We start from the raw sequence: 22,934 nt of genomic DNA on the forward strand, positions 1-22,934 counted from the left end.
GATCTGAGTTTGATTTTCTTGTGGGTAAAAGGAGGGCAATATCTATATGTTTGCTTGATAGAAAGCGGCAGTGAGGATCAAATAAGGTAAAGTTTGCATACTATTTTGTAAATTCTAAAGTGCTCTATAAATGTCTTTTTGTGAATAAAATAAATTGCCAATTAAATTTTAAAATAACTATATATTACAAAGTTTTAACAAATATTCAATCTTCCCCCCCTTCTAGCTTACCCAATGTACAGCCAAATGATGGAGTGCCCTCAAGGTTACAAGAGAGTTAATGCCACCTTTTGCCAAGGTAAAATTCGTTGTGACTAAGAATGTGATGAATTGAATAATAATTGGTAAATTGTGTCATATTAGAACCCAGAAATCCTAGTCACAATGGATGACTACATTTAAAATTATTTCCCTTCTTTTTTTTTTCCTTTCTTTTCTCCCTTCGTTCTTCTCTCCTCCTTCCCCAACTCCTTGTTTTCTTTCCCTTCCTTTTTCCCCTGCTTCACCCCTCTTCTCCTTAACTACCTCTCCTTTGGTTTGCTATTTCTCCTTCCCATTCCTCTTTTTCTCTCCCCTTTTTCCTATCCCTTAACTTGGCTTTCCCTTTTCTTTCCCCTCTCTTCCTGTCTCCTCCTTTCCCTCCTTCTGGCTTTCACTCTCTTCTTTTTTCTTCTCCCCTTCTTCCCTTTCCTCTCCCTTTCTTTCATTCTTTTGTCCTTTGCTTCCTGAATCTTTTCCCTTCTTTCTTCCTACTTATCCTTTCCTCTTCCTTCCTCTTCTCCCTCTTTCCCCCTCCTTTTCTAATCCTAACTCTAAATTATTTTCCTTTTTTCCTAACCCTAACTTCCTCTAATCCAAGCCCTAAATTCCTTTTCTCCTTCTCTTTCCTCCTTTTATAACACCCTCTCCTTTCCATCTTCTCCTATATTCTTCCTTCCTTTCCCTTCCTCTCACTTTTCTTTTTTCTCCCTTTCCTTCCCTCTTACTTTTCCTTTTTTTCCCCTTCCTATTACCACCTTTTCCCTCCCTTACCCTTTTATCTCCTGTCCTTCTCCATCACAATCATATATACCACAACTTGTTTATCCATTCCCTAATTAATGGACATTCCCTCAATTCCTTGTTCCTTGCTAGTACAAAGAGAGCTGCTATAAATATTTTACAGCATTCCCCCTCCCCCCCCCCCCCCAATTCCCTTGAGAAGCAGACCTGTTAGTGGTATTGCTGGGTCAAAGGGAATACATAGTTTTATAACAACACAATTTCACATTGCTCTCTAAAATGTTTGGATCAGTCCACAGTTCTACCAACAGTGAATGAGTCCCAATTTTTCCACATATCCAACATTCGTTGTTTCCTCTTATTTAGCCAATCTTATAGATAAAGTAAGATGTTATCTTATCTCAAGTTGCTTTAATTTGCATTTCTCTAATCAATAGTGATTTAGATCTTTTTTTTATATGACAACATATTGTTTTGAGTTCTTTATTGAAAAATTACATGTTCATATAATTTGACCCATTTGGGAAGGAGGCCAGTTTTTATAGATGATTTTTATTTTTGTCTTTTGGTTTTAATGATGACTTGTTTTAACATCATAAAAATATTTGAATATACCCCCTTCCATTTTTACCTTGTAACAAATTCCAAAAAAAAAAAAAGAAAAAAAAATACTTAAGCAAAACCAATTGTATCTAGTATTGTACAGTATCTCACTTCTCCAATGAAAAGAAGTTCATTTTTTTTTTCAGTTGTACTCTGGAGGCAACATTATAATTATACAATATTTATTTTTTATTCTATTTACCTTATTTTAATGGTCACATAATCTTCTCTGATTCTATTTATTAGTATCTGTTGATGTTATACTCTTGTGTTTCGGAATTATTCATATTTTTATTTCACAGTGATACCCAGTTTTGTTCTTATATCCCATCCTATTTAGTCAATTCCCAACTGATAGGCAGCTCTTTTGTTTCTAGTTCTTCACACTATAATCAGTGGATATTTTGGTATATATGTGATCTATTTTCCCCCACTTTGACATCTAAGTAACTAGTGGCCCAGTGGATAGAATTATAAAGACTCGCCTTCTTGAGTTCAAATCTGTCCTCAGACATGGACTAGCTGTGTGACTCTGGGTAAGCCACTTAACCCAGTTTGCCTCGGTTTCCTTATCTGTAAAATGAACTGAAGAAGGAAATGGCAAACCATTCCAGTATCTCTGTGGAGAAAATCCCATAGTCAGACATGCCTGAAAAATGCTAAAACTAAAATTTAAAAAAATGTAAAGATCCATCAGAGCTCTGGGTCATATGATTTGGATATTTAATTACTTTTTGTAGATTATTTTCTTTAATGGTGTCTTCCAATGTTTATCTTGATGTCATACAAAATAGAACCTTAGCTTAATGATCTTCTGATTATAAGTATCTAATGATGTCTAAAATAAGGAAGCACAGTGACTAGAAGTGAGTCAGAGCCAGAAAGAATGTCTTTCTCAGTCCACATAGAAGTGAACTCCTCTGTAGAGATGGTTTGCTTTTACAGACACTCTTGTTTGTGAAAGACATTACAATAGTGGTAGGTGTGGAAGTCTTTAAGTTCAGCTCTGAGAACTCAAACAAAAATTGGCTTATTGATCCACTCAGGAAAAAAAAAAAAACAATAAAGATAAGTGGTTGATCTAGTACATCAATGCAGTCCTTACTCCTGGGAGTGGTTGAGGCTGGTGGTTTAGTTGAGTTCTGAGGTGCATTAAGGCCAAAGAACATTTCATGTTCTCTCTAATGTGGTGAGCCACCAGTAGCAGAGAGCCACCAGGCTGCCTAAACAAAAATAAATAGGAAACATTGGGAGGAAGAAGCAGATTAAAGCTTCTTTGCTTATCAGGGTTGTTAGTAGCCACTGAGCTATCTGCCTGGATGAAAGAGGGAGAGACCCAGTCTCAAAAAATGAAGAAAAGAAAAGGAATCCCATAGGAAGAGAAGATACAAATGATTTGCACTCTGTATAGGTTCCTTCATTTCCAGTTGTGTCTAACTCTTCCTGACTCCATTTGGAGTTTTCCATTTCCTTCTCCAGCCCTTTTTCCAGTTGAGAAAACTGAGGCAGACATGATTAAGTGACTTGTGCAGGGTCATACAGATAATGAGTGTTTGAGGACAGATTTGAACTCAGAAGAAGGTGAGTCTTCTTATTCTAGGTTTGACACTATCCACTAGCTGTCCCATCTGCAAAAGAGGAGGAGCTAAATGAGATCATAGAGCTATTTAGAAAACATGGCAGAGTACCTTTGTCCAAGTTACCCTGAACAGAATCATAAACACTTGGAACTTGAAGGGACCTACAAGGTCTTCTTGTCATACCTTCCCACTCTCATTTCATAAATAAACTAAGGCTCAAAAAAGGTTAATGATTTACTTTTCTAGCTGCTGTCACAGGAACTATTAACCATGGTAAAGCCCCATAGAAATATCATTAATCATCATTATGCTTTTTATTATTACCTCAGGATCAGGAGACAGTGTAGATTTGCCATCATTTTCTCTTGTGGTTAAACACTAGTAGCAGCGTCCCTTTAAAAAAAAAAATCTCAATACTCTTAACTTGGTTTTTAGGATTTAGGCAGTTCTTGCTTATCAGAATATGTAACTGTGCAAAAGATAAGTAGATATATATTTGCATAACTGAAAAATTGGGTCATGGAAGGTTCAGGGTGACCACCCTATAATAGGAATAACCAGCTGCCACAAATAGGGCCTCAGGCATCCTAAATATAGACCCTTGATAACTCTGTGGTTGACTAGTACATACATGTTCAGCTAATATTATTTTGCAGAACAGATGACTTCATAGTTCTCTATTCATATGATGAACTCTGAGTTGCCTGGGTCAGTCTGAAGTAGTTGCTCAGGACAGAATACAAGCCTTCTGTTCTTAAACGGGGATGGCTAATTCTCCCCTTGTAATTTTCCAAATTCCAAGACTAATGAATAGTATAGTACTGAACTAAATAAATGAACTCTGACAATATGCTTGTTAACAGGCAGCTGTTAAGCACCTCCAAGCAGCTATAAAGTTTATCTTGGGACCTTAGCTTTTATTGATTTCTTATAATTGCAGGTGATATTGAAACTTTGCATATACGATTTAATGTGTAGTAGATATAGGAAGAAAGGGCTGATCTTATTTTGTTCTTACTTTGAAAGATACATAGGAAAGTGAATCTTATCAAATATCAGATTTTGATTATATGCATTTATAGAAGCAGCCAATGGTAGAGAAAATCTGAAATAATAGATAATCTAAAGATGATTTGTTTGGCTCTTAAATTTTTTCATAACTTACTCCATCTGCCGTCCAGTCAGATGGTAAAGGCAACTGAGGGTATTGATAAGGTGCTGAGAATCAAAGTTGAAGCAAGCTCCATGATGAGATTTCCGCTGATGGTTTGTAGAGATGAAACCAGTTTAGAAGCTGGTAGGAAATGAAAAGTTCCCTTTATGCTTCCTCCATAATTTTAGCATGTTGCAATCTCTTCTCTTCCCTGTAAAATTAACAGTACAAATAATTACAAAAAAATTGATTGTAATACTCTGGTTTTGTTGATGATTGTAATACTCTGGTTTCTTGCCACTGATAGGTTGGGAATTTGGTGGTCAAAAACTTGAGAAGTTTCCTCTAAATTCTCTTTTCTTTGATTTCATGTGTTTCTATCTCCTGGCAAAACTTAGAGGGCCCATTGGTCCAAGGATGGTGTAAAATGAAGGAACATATTTTAAAGCATTGTTTAGAGTAGGAATTTGTTCCTTTTTCTTGTGTCATGGACATCTTTGCAGTCTGGTGAAATCTGTGGACTTCTCAGAAAACAAGGAAATCAGTTATATTGAAATAAAATTATGAAACTTCTTTTAAAAGTCCACATACCCTAGATTAAGAATCCTTGATTTAAAAACCCAAATATTAGCACTAATTTATCTCAGCCATTGGCATCATCAAAAAAAAATTACAAAGGAGACTGGGATTTGAATCAAAGAATAAATACCGTAGAAGTGTAATATATAAAAGGATTAGCTAATAGCTGAATATAGGACAGTATGTTGTTTTGTTTGGTGAGTACTAGAAAACATGGCAGTATATAGTGAAAAGGCAAAAGATAATTGGAACAGAAGGTTTGGCAATTGTCAATGCTGTAAAATTACCCATGCATATAACTTGTAAATAAAAAGCTATAATTTAAAAAAAAAAAAAAAAAAAAAAGGCTTCGTAGAATTCACCTGTAAATTCATCTATGGAGATTTTTTTTTTTGTTAAGAAAATCATTGATGATTTCTTTAAAAAAAAAAAAAAAAGAAAAAGAAAAAGGAAAAAAAAGGCAAAAGATCTGTCCTGTTAGGTTTTTAACCTAACTCTTAAATAGCTAAATCAAGTCATTAATCTTGATTGGTCTTTGATTCCATTATGTAAAATTAAGAGTTATAGTCAGGGTTTTCTGAGAATCCTTTCATTTCTAAAATTCTGTGATTCTGGAAGAATCTTATAACTCATACGCATCAAAAAATTGTTGGTTTATAAATTGCTAAGTCCCTTTTAACAAAGTAAAATAGCTATCCAAATAACCAAGGAAAAAATGGTCTCTTTAATTTGCCTCATTTTTGTTACTAGGGCCAAATAATCTTGAGTCAATTTGGTTTGTAGTTAGCTTGTCAAATAGTTATGTCTCCATCAGTTGTCCTGATGGTAAGTAACACTCAGTCCTGGCTAAAATTAAACCCCCAAGAATATTTGAAAAACAGTATTTTACTTTTTGGCATGAACTTTGGAGCAAAGACAATCACAGAAAATAATGGTTCATGATGCCTCCAAGAAGGCACTACTAAGCTATACTACTGAGAATACTGACTCATAAAAATAATATAATATCATTCAACATCATCTGTGGGGATGGCTATTGAGCAAAAGGATTTAGAATCATTTACTTTGTTATATTAATAAAGTTAAACAGAATTCCACTTCTATTTTACATATGGGAAGCCAGTTTTCTTGGAGGATTGCAGATTTTTTTTTTTAAGTTCAGACTTTTAAACTGGAGTGACTATATTAAATATCTAATTATTTTTTTCTCTGAATTTTTCCAGTGGTCAAGAGTGGGCTCATTTTACAAACATTTAACATTAGAGTGATTAATAACTGAAATGTGATTATTTCTTTTGAGCTAAGTGAACCAATGTTCTGAAACAATTTTTTACCTAATATATGTACCATAACAGAGCCATCTGTATGAGTTAATTCAGGTAACTTTAGGATAATTTCTGTTAAGCTTGCGTGTTTTTCCTCTAGCTATGCTGCAATTATCTTTTCAAAGGAATGATTTATTACACATAAACATGGAGATCTTAAACATTCTCCCAATTCCCTGATATTGAGTTTTTATAATTAGAGTAATTCACTTCAAACGTAAAATTTTATTTCTTGGGTTTTAAAGTGCTACTTATGGTTTCATTATTCTATAAGTTTTGGAGTAAAAATAAAATTAAATGAAATGATGTTTAATAAAAAGAGGTGACATAGCAATTTGGTACTGACATGGTACTTTCTCTTAGAATGGAGTAATTTACCATGTTGGCTATCTTTCTAATTTGTTCTCAGTCCTTCTTTGAAACTGATGTGTTTTTGAAAGGTTGATTATAGTATCAATTTTTTTTTTACATAGAATTGTAGTTTAAATTTACTGTATATTGGAAATTACTATATATTGGACCTACCTACATAATAGCTATGTTGTTAAATAGAGTACTTTGTAATGCGAGCATTACACCCTAGTTTGTGTTTTATATAAATATCTGAGAGTAGTATGAAGTAGTGGACAGAAGACTAAACTTTTACATCAGTTCTTGAGTTTAGGTTATCTCTTGAGTTTGCTAGCTTTGTGACTCTTACTTTATTTTCTCAGTGTTCTAGGAAGTTTTCTATGAATGGAAGTCTCAGACATGTTGCCTATCAGCATCAATAGAGGGAAATTTTGCACCAGCAATTAACCACATTGTGGATATAGCCATAACTTAGAAAGCCTTTCTCAGAGATACTATATATTTTTAAAAAGGGAATAGGATCTTTGGGATAATTTGCCATTCTGGAGAGAATTAACTGCCATGACTGAAGAGAAGCTTTATGAGGCACATAGAGAGAACTTCCTTAGTGAGAGGAATGAGTTAACTATTAAGGATAAAGACTATGAAGAGATTTATAAAATGTTTTATGTTTTATGTTACATCATCTGATATATTTTTTAGCATTTTGCTGTGAAATATTATTTCCCCCGTTTTACCAGCCGGGAAAGTGGGACTCAAGAGAGTTTAATTTATCTGTAGGTATAAAGTAGCTGTCAGAAGAAGGGTGTATACTCGGGTTTCCTCACAGTCTACAATCTAACCAAATTGACTTCTTTGGACTTCACATACAACATTTTTTATCTCCTAGCTTTGTTGGCTGTCTTCTATGCTAGGAATACATTTCTTTCCTCTTCCACTTAAAATTCCTGGGTTCCAGCTCAAGCACTACTTTTGACATGAGGTCTTTTTCTGTCTTTCTGGTTTTTAGTGCTTTCCCCCCCACACTATCTCCCATTACCTTGTATTTACTTTGTTTTTGTTCTGTATATACATATTTACAAAAACACATGCAAATAGACATGTTGTCTTTCCTAGTAGAATTTATGTATGCTCTTTGAGTACAGGTTTTTGTGTGTATGTGTGTGTATGTGTATGTGTTTTAAATTTTGCATCATTCTTTGCATACCTAGTACTTAGTGTAGTGCTTGGCATGTAATATAGTGGGACTTAATAAATACTCATTGATTGAAATCAATTTCTTATTTTTCTTCTCCAAATTTGTTTTATTTGAAGAAACAGAAGAAGCAAAAAGAAAAAGAGAAGAGCAATACAAAACAAAAGAGAGCATTATCATGTGCCCAGGAGAACAAGGAGGATTCAAAATATATGACAACAAATACTTATTTAAGAAAGTATATATATAGATAGACAGATAGATATATGCAGAAGAAATTATATTCATGAGTATCTCTTTTCTTTACTTCCTTGTAAATTGTTCTTTTGTTCTGTACTGCACACCTTATTTACTTTATCTTTTCCCCTCTTTCATCCTCCCACCCCCAAGCATGCTCTAGTTAAGAAAGATATATTTATATATACATATGTAGATAAATACGTACTCTTATAGACACACACACACACACTCTTCTCCTTTTCATTCCTCTCCACTACCCGAAGCCGGCTACAGTTAAGAAAAGATGTATTTATGTATACATACATATGTAGATATATATAGTATATGTATATATACAGACATATCCCAGATACACATATGTTTTTCCTATCTCTGCTGACTCTTATTAAATTCTGCTCCATAACTTGGCTTATTATTACTTAATCTCCCCCCCACCTAAAGATCCCTCCCTTGTGTTCTTTCCTCATCCTTTGCTTCCCCATCCACCTAACCCTTCTCTCTTATTTCTTTAAAGATTTTGGAAGGTGGTATATACTTCATGATATATGTATGTTGTCTGTTGAACCCATTCCTAATATTAGTAGGTTTTTAGAACTATAAGTCCTCTTTCCCTCCTTTAATGCCTCTGTGTCTGTCCTTTCTCTGCACTTCATTTGTATAACATGATTACAATTTTTTTTCATTATTTAAATTCAGATTTATGGTCCTGGTATATATTTTATAAAGAGGAGCATAAATAAGTTGGAAAGATTTATTCAGTTAAATTCAGTAACTGAATTATTAAGCTGCTACAAAAGACTCTTAAGATGCAGGGGTGAGTAGGCAGTAGATTCAGGGCTTGCAACTTGTCTATCTTCAAAGGGACCATATGTACTAGAATATTTAATGTAGAAAACAATTAGCATTTTAATTAGACTGGAATTTAAAATACATAAAGGAAAATAATATGCAAGAATGTAAAAGGATAAAATAAGAAAAGTAGACAGGCACTAGATATAACTTGCCTTTTCATTATAATGGCAGTAGCTTTTTGTTTGGGTCCTTTCCCCAAGGAATGACTCTTATAAACTAATTTTTTTAATAGTAATTTGCAAACAAGGATCATTCTACAACATCATTATTTTCTTGTTCTCCTCATACTCATTGAATTAAACTCAAACACTTTCTTAGAATAAGGGAATCAGTGAAAATTCTTGAGCAAGGCAATAGTATATTTAGACCTGTGCTTTACAGAGAATATAAGGTCCTTCAGAGTAGGAATTTATAGTGATTGCATTTGTATCCCTGTTGCCTAGTATAATTCCTGACACATAATTTGAATTTAATAAATGCTAGTTGATTGATTATTTTGACAATTTTGTGAAAGATGGGTTTGAGAAAGAGACATTAGGAAGAGGGAGATTATAATAGTCTAGGTGCAAAATTATGAGAACCTAAAATAGATATAACTTAACCTTGTAAGGAGAAAATGGACAGATGGGAAAGGCATCATATCGATAAAAATCAACAAGATTTTGCAGCTGAAAATATGGAATAAGGGGAAGGAGAGTCAAGAATCAAAATTTTCTCTAAGGTTATAAACTCAAATGATTTGAAAGATCATTATACCCTTTCAAAAATAGGGAATTTCTGAGGAAGGGAAAGTTTTTTTGGGGAAAGTTGATTAGTTATGTTTTGAAATAATTAATTTAAGATGTCCATGAGACATCTAGATGGAAGCATCTCGACTCATCATCAGATTAGACACAAGTGGGTTGATGAAATTTTTGATCTCAATAACTAATGAAGACTTGTTAAGGAGGAAGGACCCATAATGACAAAATCATAGATGATTGAAGTCTTGCTCTACTTATTTACATACCTTCACCTATCTTTGGGCCTTTGCATAGAGTGTCCTCCATGCCTGCAATACTTGCCCTCCTGCTTCTCCCCAATTCTATAATTTCATAGTTTATTTTAGCACTCAACTTAAGTATCACTTTCTATGTGAAACCTTTCTAGATCTACTTAGTTACTACTAAGGCCCTCCTTCCCTAAACTATTTTATATTAATTTTACATTTTTTTAATGTTTTACATATGTGCATTTGTTAGATCTATTTATCTAGCTATTGTCTCTTGAATTCCAGTCCTGAATTATTATTTATATCTGTTACCATAACAGCTTATTAAGACATTTCCATAGACCTTTTTAACTCATCATGTTTAAAAATACAACATATCTTTTCCTCAAACTCATTGCTTTTCTGAAACTATTACTTTTAAGGATACTAACATTTTCCCAGTTACTTAGATTCATAACATTAATTTCCTCCTAGACTTTTCACTATGACTTTGCATATCTAGTCAATCTTTCTAGCCTATTTGTTCTTCCTTTCCATCCATATTTGTGCTGGCAGACCCCTAAGTGTTATATATATCCTTATCACCTCTATGTTTTAGATAGAATTCCTGGCTTCCTTTCAGTTTCAGGCGGCCTTTATTGTTCCCCTAGCTGCAAATACCTTCCCTTTGTCTAACTTGTATCTGCTCAGTTTGTATTTCATATATGCACATGCTGTTTTGTCTTTGTATATATACTTGGTACATAGTATCACTTAGTAAATGCTTATTGATTAATTGATTAAGAGTTATCAGGAAAGATCTGATATGAGAGGTAACACGTGAACTAAACCTTGAAAGAATTAGGGATTACAAGTAGAAAGTAGGCATGCATTCCAGACAGTTAGTTTTTGGAAACATAAAGTTATCAAGTACTTGTAGCATATTGACTTTTGTAAATAATTTTTTGCATAAAGTATCTTAACATTTTGTAGTAAGAACAGATGTTTTCTTGTAAATAATAGCAAGCTATTAAATTTCTATCATTTATATCAGAGGATTATATCAAGAAGATTTCTTTATAGAAGTTCCCAATTTGTGCAGACTCGGCATACTTGAAAAGAAAAAATAATCCTGCATGATTATATTGAGATCACGTCTACATAGTCATAGTAGTAACTTTTGGGTGAATTATTTCTTCAAAATTATCTGCATTAATTTCAGAGTTTGGGGGAAATATCTAACTATTGTAACTTTTCCACTTAAGAAAGTAATACTCATTACATGGGCATTAATTCAGTGGCAGATCCTAAGACGTATTTGTTGTATTGTAATAGGAGTTTCCCTTTCAGATACTGCATGGTTTGGGAACAATAGTAGGAAAAGGTCAGTCTTTACTATAGCCAAAGTTGAATAGATTTGGCATGTTAGAACTTAGAAGTACTTGTTCCAATTCATTCTTTTTATTGAATCTACTATAATTTATCCAAAAGCTAACATTTAAAAGTTTTGTTTAAAAAAAAAGTGCCATAATTACAATGGTAGCCTTTAATTGCTATTTTATGATTTATCAGTTCTATTTTCTAAGGTAAAAGGAAGCTGATTAAAAATGCATAATGCTGAGTGAATGTTCTCCCAGAACTAATCATAACTTCTAGTTTGAATTGACAAAGCATTTTTTAAAATTATAGCTTTTTTATTTACAAAACATATGCATGGGTAATTTTTCAACACTGACCCTTGCAAAACTTTCTATTCCAACTTTTCCCCTCCTTCCTCCCACCCCCTCCCATAGATGGCAGATAGTCCAATACATGTTAAATATGCTAATGTATATGTTAAATCCAATGTATGTATACATATTTTTACAGTTATCTTGCTGCACAAGAAAAATCAGATCTAGAAAGAAAGAAAAAACCCCGAGAAGGAAAACAAAAATGCAAGCAAACCATAACAGAAAGGGTGGAAATGCTATGTTGTGGTCTACACTCATTTCCCATAATTCTCTCTCTGGGTGTAGCTGACTCTCTTCATTATTAAACAATTGGAACTAGTTTGAAGAGAGCCATGTCCATCAGAATTGATTATCGTATGGTCTGTGTACAATGATCATCTGGTTCTGCTCATTTCACTTAACATCAATTCATTTAAGTTTCTCCAGGCCTCTCTGAAATAATCCTCCTGTTGGTCATTTCTTACAGAACAATAATATTCCATAACATTCATATACTACAGTGTATTCAGCCATTCTCCAATTGATGGGCATCCATTCAGTTTCCAGTTTCTAGCCACTACAAAAAGGGCTGCCACAAACATTTTGGGACATACAAGTCCTTTTCCCTTCTTTAAGATCTCTTTGGGATATATAAGCCCAGTAGAAACACTGCTGGGGCAAAGGGTATGCACAGTTTGATAACTTTTTGAGCATAATTCCAAATTGCTCTCAGAATGGTTGAATTTGTTCACAATTCCACCAACAATGTATCAGTGTCCCAGTTTTTCCATATCCCCTCCAACATTTATCATTATCTTTTCTTGTCATCTTAGTCCGAGAGGTGTGTAGTGGTATCTCAAAGTTGTCTTAATTTGCATTTCTCTGATTTGGAGCACTTTTTTTTTTTTTCATATAACTAGAAATGGTTTCCATTTATTCATCTGAAAATTGTCTATTCATATCCTTTGACCATTTTTCAATTGAAGAATGGCTTGAGTTCTTATAAATTTGAGTCAATTCTCTATACAATTTAGAAATGAGGTCTTTATCAGAGCTTTTGAATGTAAAAATGTTTTCCCTTTTATTGCTTCCCTTCTAATATTGTTTGTGTTAATTTTGTTTAACAAAGCATTTTTATAATTGCTTTTTTATTTTTCCAAATACATGCAATAGAATAGTTTTCAACATTCACCTTTGCAAAACCTTGTATTCCAATTTTTTCTCCTTCCCTCTCTTATCCCCATTCCCCTTCTCTGGACAGCAAGCAATCCAATATAGGTTAAACATGTAAAATTCTTCTAAACACATTTCCTTGTTTGAATGCGACACAAGAAACTCCATCTCAAAAGAAAATAAAAAGGAAAAAACCAACCATCAAACAACAATAAAAAGGCGAAAATACAATGCTTTGATCCACATTCATTCTCCATAGTTCTCTCTCTAGTTGTAGATTTTTTTTTTAAATCACAAATCTATCGAAATTGCCTTGAATCATCTCATTGTTGAAAAGAGTCCATCACAGTTGGTCATTACATAATCTTGTTGCTGTGTACAATGCTCTTTTGGTTGTACTCACTTCACTTAGCATCAGTTCATTTAAGTCTTTCCAGTCTTTTCTGAAGTCAGACTGCTTTGATGAAGCATTTTTGAAGAGGATTTATAATCTGTGATACAGGCCTGAATATTTTGAGGGTTTGCAAGCTAAGTTGCCCTTTTTGGCTTCTATTTGGGGGAGGTTCATTGTATCTTTATATTGCCAAGAATGAAATAACACTCACATTCTTGCTATAAGAGAGGATGTGTTTTTATTTTAGTCTCTTTTTCTCAGGAAAAGTTGTGGTAAAGTGAATCATTAATATGCTGTATTTCCTGAGAACTCTGATAACTTTTAAGTTTTAAACTATAAAATCATTAAGATGATGTATGTAGCATCAAGAACCATGAGGAAAGCCCATATTTGGTTCCTATTAGTTTCAAGGGATAGTAGCGTCAAGTGGAAATTAATGAGGTGTCTGTGTACTAAAATCATGAAAGCAAGACTAACACAGTAAGGGTATCATTAGCAACAAATTCCATGTGTGATGCATATGTATCATGAAGTAAAAGTAAGCAATTCATTGGGTTGCAAAATTATTCTTTTTTATGTTCCACTGAAGACAAAGAGGTCAACTGTAAGAGAGTTGTTCTCATTGGAGGAGGTAGTCATCATTTTACTGGGTTTAGTGACCTGACCATGCTATATATATGGCATGATGACTTTGACTTTGTAATGATTTATAAGGTTATAGATGCTTTGATTAAGATCTGTAACTTGGCTAAATTCAATGCTGGATAAAACTAAATGAAACTATGAGAAATTCTGACACTAAAGCCACTTATTCTGGGGGTATGAGAGGGGTGGCACTGAAGCTGTTGAGCTATGAAGGGCCCAAAGAGCCATGGAGAAGGAGATGCTAAGTGAGAATTGTCTGTTCAAGCAATAGTTCCTGCTGTTGAGAAACTTACATTCGAATATGGAAAGACAACACATAAAAGAGTGAAGGGACTAGAGAATGTTTTGAGAAAATTAAAAGAGAATAAAGAGGCAAGATAATGGCAAGATAAATCAAAAGTGCATTTATCAAGTGGGAAATTGGGGGTGATGAAGGAATTGGTCAATTGGTCAAGAGTTAACCACCTCCCTTCCTCATCTCACTTAACTCAGACATCTTCTATTTTTCCTCCTTCACTCTGGTCTCAAATGGAAGGCTCTTCTCCAACTCAGCCTCTGTGTATGCGTGCTTGATCTAATCCTCTCCTGTCTTCATCAAATTGTCTTTACTATTATCTCATCCCACTCATATATTTAATCTTCCACTGTATCCCACTCTTTCCTTCTCTGTTGTTTATTAATATGCTTATTTTTCTGCCATCCTTAATAAGACACTCAGGATTCTGAGAAAATAGTGAAGTAGGTCAGAAAAATCCAAGTATTTTCATATTTTTCTAAATTCACTAACTCATCATTTCCTATACCACAGCAATGTTCAAACTTTATTGCTATCTAGTTATTTTAAATAGTCTAAAATAATATTGATTAATATGGCTGACATATAATATAATTTCCCTATTTTGCTCTTTCAAATAAATCTATTTTAGCTTTATCTGAGATCAATGATTACTTTTCCTGCTTTTTTTTCTAGTTAATTCTACTCCTGATCATTATCATTATATTTGTATGTATGTCCTATTTCCTATTTCTACTGACTCTTCTGCTTTACTTCTACCCATTACCTTGCTTTATTACTTAACCTCTTCTCTCCTCTTTCAAGGATCCTTCCCCTATCTTTTCCCTCCTTCTTTGTCCCATCCTGCTAATCTACATATTTTACCTATTCCTCTTAGTCTCCATTTCCAGCTTTTCTGTAAATATTTGACACTTGATCACTTTCTCCTAGACATTGACCTTTTTAAGTTTTTGTAATATTTGCCTTTTCTTCTCTTTTGCCACCCCCATGTCTGGCTGCTCATTTTTAGCTTCCTTTGCTGATAATTCATTCATACCATCTCCACCAAGATTCTAATATAGAATCACTTCTTTCTCTTTAATATCTCTCTTTATTATCAATTCTATATTGCTTAGTCATTCGGGTTATTTCCAGCCCTTCTTTCTCTCTTAAGCTATAGTCATGTATTACCAATTATCTTTTAAAGTTATCAAACTGGATAACTTGTGGATATCTCAGTATGATGAGAATGGAATTCATTATTTCCCACCTCCCCAAACAAAGCAAAATGAAAACAATTTATTGCCTCTACTAAGTTTCCTTTTTCTTGCTAAGTTTTTCAACTTTGTTTCTGTATCCCCATTTTCTCCCACAGTTTTTTCTACATAATAGTCACTTAATGTGTTGTATTCAATTGAATCTAATCTTCCCACTTTTTAAAATTTAGCTTTATTTATATTTTTGTTTTTCTAGCAGTCATTTCTAGACTTAATTGGATCACTACTCCTCTCCACCATGCCTTTTTTTCTAATAAATAAAAACTAAGAGTTAACTTAAACCAACTGACACAGAGATTGCATCTTAAAGTTTTCATATTTTTTCTTGTCCATTGTCTCCCTTATTTGAAATTCATTATCTTATCTACTCATGGTCAAGATCCACCATCCCAATTTCAGTGAACTAAACTTAAAAAAAAAAAACAATTATTTTCATTTATATTATTGTAGTCATTACCACAGAATATGACAAGTTTTGTTTTTTAGTAGAAAAATTCAAATTTTTTCCCCTCCTTCCCAGTTGCTCTTATGGAAGTGGCAATGAGGACTTTTTGTAAACCAAAGGGGTTAGAACTTGATGGATGCTTATATATGTGGATCTTTGATAAGCCCGGGACTGCCTGTACTTTATTTTGAAGTTGGCTGTGGTAATGAGGGGAGTATTGCAAAGTTAGTGATTTTATAGAAGTATTGCTAAAGTTTTAGAATGCTTCTTCACTCTTTCTTGGGCATAGGACCAGCTCTGAGCAAAAAATGTTAGATATGTGATTTATCTTTGGTATTCTCTTACCTCCCTTTCTTACAAGTTCTCTGTGTCCTTTCTTACTAGGATGTTACATTGAGAACCACCCTTTTAATGTCCTATGTTCCAGAAATAATTCTCTCTCTTTTTTATTTTTTATTAAAGATTATTTCTCACAGTACCTCTTAACCTGGCATTAGAGAGAAACACTGATTGAACTAATTATACAAGGTGGGATGTGCACAACAAAAGTAGACAGTGATATAGTACTATGACTAGGTGGTCATTTATGAGATAGAGGTGAAGTCCATAGTCTGTTGTAAACATGAGATGCAACAGAAGAGTGGGATCTCTGCCCAGTCTTTTTGGCAATGTCCTTAATTTCCTTTTATGTGATTGGCAGGTTGCCCAAGTTTTAGGTTTAAGTTGGGGTACCAGATAAGCACCATGTTGGTTTGGAAAGTATTCTAGCATGTTTGCACTAGTCTTTTTAAGGAGAATGAATGGTAGGAAATATTTGTAGTTATGCTTTGTGTCCAACTGCACATTGCAGGTAATGACATGTATTTAGAATCCCATGACCATGTGATACAATAATTTACTCGTTACTTTATATATTCTAATTTAGTTCACTATTACAGACTATGCATAATTGTGCCTATACAAACACATCACCATTTTCACATTTCAGCCCCAAGTAGCATTTAGGTGTGAAATCTTTTCACCATCTTTGGGTTCTTGCTATATTTACAAATAATTTTACAATTTTTTTTGTTTTTACCAATAAATTAACAGTTGTATACAATTTTATTTCCCTGTATATATGAAGAGGATGCTGGTCATGACAGATTTAGCTAAAAAGAAGTTAAACTGTAGTAAAAGTTTGAAAAGAATTATAACCAAATTAGGAATTTATTAAGATATAACAGACCATGAAACTGAAGATGAAATTATTCCTTTTGTAAAAAAAAAATCATTTTAATCTTGATTTTTTCAGCCACTAATTACTATGATTTCTTTGTGATTCAATATTAAATTGCCATAGAATTAATAGTTACTCCCAGATTTTACTAGACTTGGCCTATTTTTTCATACCAGCCCTACATTTCTAATCTTTCATAATAGTTAAGATAATCTCTGCTTTTTTCCATCACAAATTCTTGATTTCTCCGAGTTGATCTATTTTTGTCAATAGTGTCACTATTAGCTTCAAAAACTGAAAATTTTAAAGTTAGTACCTAGTTTTCTGTCCCCTTCCTTATCCAATGAATCACCATATCCTGTCAATTCTTAGTTTTTATATATTTTATTCATCGTTTCTTTGTCATCCTTTCACTTGAACTCTTATTGCCTGGATACTATAATAGCTTCTTAACTACCCTCTTTTTCTCCATTATCCCTCTTCTCCAACCTATCTTTTATATGTGTATGTGTATGTATATATAACATATTAATGTTCATAAAACTATGCTTTATTCTGTTGCTGCTCAAATGTTATCATAACTTCTTTATCTGTGTAGAATAAAGTCTAAATGTAGCCTAGAATTAAAAAGTCTCCATGGTCTGACATCCACATCGTGTGCTTACCTCTCTTCTGCTCTTGTTACATAGTTCTCTAAAAATGTTCTTTTTGCTCTGTTTTTGTGAATCCAAGACCTAATGGATTTTCTTCTAGGAATATTTAGTTTAGAGAAGAGCATATTGGAAAAGGTGAAGGGACATAGTAACTCTATTCAAGTGTTGAATGAGTTGTCTTGTGGAAGATAGATTAGACTTGCTCACTTTGGTCCAGAAGCATAGAACTAGGGGCAATAGGTAGAAGTTGCAAATAAAAATAAGCAGATTTAACCTTGATGAAAGGAAAAACTTTTTAGCAGTTAAGGTTGTGTCTAAAAGGAAAATGGGCCTCTAAGGGAGGTGGTAGATTACCCTTATTAAGTAGTTTTTAAGCAGAGGTCAGATGACCACTTGCGTATTATGGCAGGGATTTCTTTTGTGTATGGTTTGGACTAAATGGCCACTGAAGTTCCATTTATTTAAATTCTGGGATTCTGTTCCTACCTCCTTGATTGAAACAATTAATTTTATACCTCTGAATTTTCTTATTGATTGCCTACTTATTTAGCAGCTGATAAGACTGATACATTGTCCAATAAAAGTAAGTAAAAGATAAACTTGCCTTTGGTGTCAAAGGACCCAATTATTCCTGAGTTCCTATTCTTTGTAACCCCAATAAAGTCATTTGACATCCCCATGTCACGGTTTAATCATTTGTTAAAGCGACGGTACTGCCCTTGATCGCCTTCTAACTATAAATTTGTGACCTTCTGAAATATCTTCTCTCATTTTATTCAATCTGACAATTAAATCTTCAAGCTCTTTTATATTTTTATCTTGTCTTCCCAACTGGATTGCAAATTTCTTGACTTTTAGGGAAACCTTTCTTAATCAGTTTAGCCCCTGCAGGGCCTTGAAAGTAGTAGTTCCTAATAAATGTGTTGATTGGATTTCAAGTCTTTGAAGGGTGCCAATCAAGGACCACTGGCATACTGTTAGTTATAACCAAGTGGTTATTTCTTTTGGCAAATAGAATAAAAGCAGTTTATGGGTGATTTCTGCAAAGAACTTAACTTCTGGTTATCTGTGATATCTTCCTACAGACATTAATGAATGCCAGATGCAAGGAGCATGCCCTAATGGTGAGTGTTTGAATACACTGGGCAGCTATAGGTGCACCTGCAAACTGGGATTTGTGCCAGATCCTACATTGTCAACTTGTATCCGTAAGTAAACAAAATGATCAATTATCTTTCTTCTTCATTCTAATGAAATATTGTTTTTGGTAAATCCAAGAAAATTCCCTGTGTAGAATATTTGAGGAGGCTGCTGTAGGTTTGAAATACATAAAAAAACCTCATTAATTTAGACATTTGGGAAAGGCAAATCTGAATTATTGAAAAATCTGACTTAGAGGATATTTCTTTAGAAATGTGAAGATTGGATGAACTCTAAATATTATTTTACTGGGAATTCAGGAATTATATAGAAGTTAGATTAGGGGACTCAAGGGATTCTAAAATTCTATGATTCTCTTATTTTCAGGATAGTACAGTAGAAAAAGAACTGGATTTGGAGATAAGTAGCATGGGTTCAAGTCCTTCTAGTCACTACTTGTTTGAACTTTACCAACTCCATTTTTCATTAGGGTGGGGATGGGAGGACAAGGTAGAAAGAGGAGGTTTATGCTAAATAGCTTCTAAGATTACTTCCAGGTCTAAATCTATTATCCTAGATAAATGCAGTAATTAATAAATAAATTCTTAGAGTTGTAAAGGGCTGAAACTCTTGAGTCAATGCACTGAGATCAGACAACCGAGTACTTAAGGCTAATTACCGATTGGACAATACTCTGTAAGCATATGCTTGGAAAATGGCCCTTCCTACTATTCTGTGCTGGTTCAATAATTGGTGTATACAGAGAATGGTAGGAGGGACTGGGGGTGGAGTAAGACTAGCCAGAGTTACTTCTGGGTGGGAGACAAAGAAGGAAGGTCGCAGAGATTCTGCTTCCATCCAATTCAATCCTACCTCTAAAGACAAGAATAAAGACCGAGGATTTTTGCTATCTTGACTCCAGCTGATTTTAAGATATCCAGAGCTAGTCTGAGACTTAATAAATCTCCTAAGGGTTTTGCTTTAATAGAACTTAAAAAGAATGCTTTGTAACTAGCAGATTTTTTTTTGAATGAAATTCTTTGGTGCATATAGAAACAATGTACTCTTTTTAGTTATTTTAAACATTTCTCCTATTCAGTAAAGTCAATAAGTATTTGTTAAGTGTCAGGTGTCTGCCAGGCCCTTTGTTAAGCACTGGCGATACAAAGAAAAAAACAAAAACAAAATCCTGGATGTTCACTGTTTCTTTGTGAAATAAATTGTAGCATAACTCCTATAAGAATTATTTCAAAATCTGATGAGTTTGAATTAATGAGGTTTTACTCAACTTTTTTCAGGGGAAAATTTTGTGATATAGGTCTATAGTCAAGGCAGGAAGAATTTATTAAGTGGTGTCTATATGGCAGGTGGGAATACAAAAGTAAGAAACTTTAAGTTCTCTGGGAGCTTACATTCTAATAGAGGGAAGAAAACAAAAAGAAAGCTGAAAAGGGGAGGGAGAGAAAAGAAGGACTCAACTTTCGGGGTGAAGAAGGTCAAATATACCTTGATACAAAATCAGTATACTTGCTACTACATATATGCCTGTTAGGAATATTATAAAACAATAATTTAAAATACTTAGTCTTTTTTTTAGTAAATTGTGCTACTGAAGCACCAATTATATGAGGAAGGATACTAAATCATAATTTAATATCTTAGCTAAATCAGTTAGCAGTGGGACTGAAGATGAGTGAGTAACTGATCTAGCTAGTTAGGTCTAAAAGAGATAACAAAGTGAGAAGGTGATAAATGTTAATAGGAATAGAAAATAGCTACCTTAATAGTTCAAAGGCCATCCACCTTTTGGTATGTGAGACAATTGAGGTTAATTGACTTGCCTAGGGTCACACAGCTAATAAGTATTAAGTTTCTGAGGTTCGATTTGAACTTAGGTCCTCCTGCTTCAGGGCCAGTGCTCTATCCACTGTGTAATTTAGCTGTTCCCATCTACCTTCTTAAGGCTGTAGCCTTCTCCTTTTACAGTAAATTATCTATTACTTACTCTGTGTGTATCTTCACACACACACACACACACACACACACACACACACACACACACACACACACTATCACTCCATTTATAATGTAAGGGTCCTTGAGGATAGGTACTGTTTTTACCTTCAAATTTTAACTATGTAACATAATGCTTAGAATGTAACAAATACATGCTTGCTGATTCTTAGAATAATTTTAGAAAATGTAAGAGCTGGGAGATGGTGTGGAAATTGAATTTGGACAGAAAAACTGTGCCTCTAAAGGGAACCAGGAGACCTCATATCCCAGAGGTATGGATGGATTTCAAGGTTCCCATGAATTTGGATAGGTCAAAGAAAACCGGCATCTTGATGAATACATCAGATGGGCACTAAAGTATATCTGCCATCTTTATAATTCTGTAATTCTGCTAATACTTTAGCTGCAGTCCATCTTATAGACCATATGTTCTTAAACTGGCATTCATTATCTTGATTCAAAAAATATTTTTGATAAATAATTCAATATAATTAGTTTCCTTTGTAGTTTCTTGGACTTTTATCTTATTTATTTCAAAAGTATTCTTTTAAGAAGGGGTCTGTGGGTTTCAAAAGACTACCTAAGGAGTCCATGACTATCACATGTTAAGTATCCCTGCTCTAATCCAATCTTCTTTTACATATTGGGGGAATGAAGTTTAGTGAGAGAACTTCCTAAAACCAAATAGCTTCTTTTGATCTCTGTTGTGATTATAATCCAAGGCTCTAGACCAAAGCTCTTTTTGATAATCAATGACTCAGTAAGCATTTGTTAAACAACAAAAACAAGCAAACAAATAAACTCCTTTTTCCCCCTTTCCCCCCCTCAAATTCTGGCTTACAGTCATAAGCTTTTCTATTTCTTCTTCTTGGAACTCCTAGTTACTTTCCAGGCTTAGTTCAAATGTAGTATCCTTCAAAAGTCTTCTCTTTCCTTCAATTTTTAGGGATTCCAAACATTGTGTATTTTACTAGTAAAGAATGTAAGCACCTTTATTTGTGTCATCAGTGATTTAGCACACAATAGATATGTAATAGTTGTTTATGGATTAATTATTTTTTATGTAAATGGAAAATGTGATTATTGGTTAAAATTTTGTGAGTTATTAAAATTTTTATGTATTAGATGTTTTGTATTTTGTTTCAAATTTGTTTCTTGAAATTGGAAACCAATTTCTTTTTTCAAGAACAAGATAATATTAACCCTTTTTTGTTTGTTTTGTTTTGATAAAAGCTAAACTATAGAATCTTGGTCTATTTAAACTGATAATTTTGTGAAAAGAAACTTTTTTTTTAGGCAAATAACATTTGCTTTTTAGGTGTGCTTAGCTGACTCATGTTGACATTGTAGAAATGTCAGATATGATAAAAACCCTTTTGGAATTTATCACTTTCTAATAAAGCTTGTCTAGTTGCCTGTTTTCTTATAATTAATTACTCCTATTTTCATTTAAAATGGTGTAAATGTAGAACAAAAAATTTTTATAAGAAAAGCTTTTCTTTCATTAGAAATCAGAATAAAGATTTCACTGGTGTAGGGTATTTCTATTAAGAATTTCCCTGTACCAATGGAAGCTAATTTCTTTTCAGATTGGAATGTTGCTGAATTTGCTAAAACACAGAAAGGTCAAGTACTTTGCTCAGGGTCACATAGGAAATATATATCAGGAGAGGGATCTCAACCCATTTTGTTCATTTAAATACAGAAAAAAAAAAACATTTAGCATCACAGTTTAACCAATTCAGTGTGCATGTAAATAGAATAACATTTTTATAGATCTATAAATAATAACATTATTTCTGGTTAAATAAAGCAACTGTTCAGTGTTAAGAATTCAAGCCCAAGTTATTTAAGATCATCCAGTGGATCATAATGATAATAAAATAATTATCAATTTTTCTAAAAACTCTTTATCTTTTCTTTATATTTATCTGTTTTGCATCAAGACATGTAGGATATTATAATTTAATTATATAATATTTATTTATTATAATATATAATATATTATTATATGTTATTATTTAATTTATTTATTATTTTTATGTTATAATTTAATTATATATTATTATATATTATATATAAACAATAAATTATTAAATAATTTAATTAGTTAAGATATAATATATAATGTTATAT

The 22,934-nt window shown here is 33.2% G+C and overlaps 1 protein-coding gene across 6 annotated transcripts in view; it reads left to right on the forward strand.

The window, feature by feature from the left end:
- Nucleotides 1–22,934, forward strand: part of LTBP1 (latent transforming growth factor beta binding protein 1) — a 421,971-nt gene that overhangs the window by 251,917 nt on the left and 147,120 nt on the right. For 5 of the 6 annotated variants that reach the window (XM_031951251.1, XM_031951252.1, XM_031951253.1 and 2 more), the window contains 2 exons: nt 227–298; nt 18,728–18,850. In XM_031951251.1, the coding sequence (XP_031807111.1) occupies nt 227–298; nt 18,728–18,850 (195 nt within the window). The remainder of the gene's footprint in view (nt 1–226; nt 299–18,727; nt 18,851–22,934) is intronic. The other variant, XM_031951254.1, reaches the window with a different exon arrangement.

This window comes from Sarcophilus harrisii, chromosome 2 (assembly GCF_902635505.1).
Source record: "Sarcophilus harrisii chromosome 2, mSarHar1.11, whole genome shotgun sequence".
Lineage (NCBI taxonomy): Eukaryota > Metazoa > Chordata > Mammalia > Dasyuromorphia > Dasyuridae > Sarcophilus > Sarcophilus harrisii.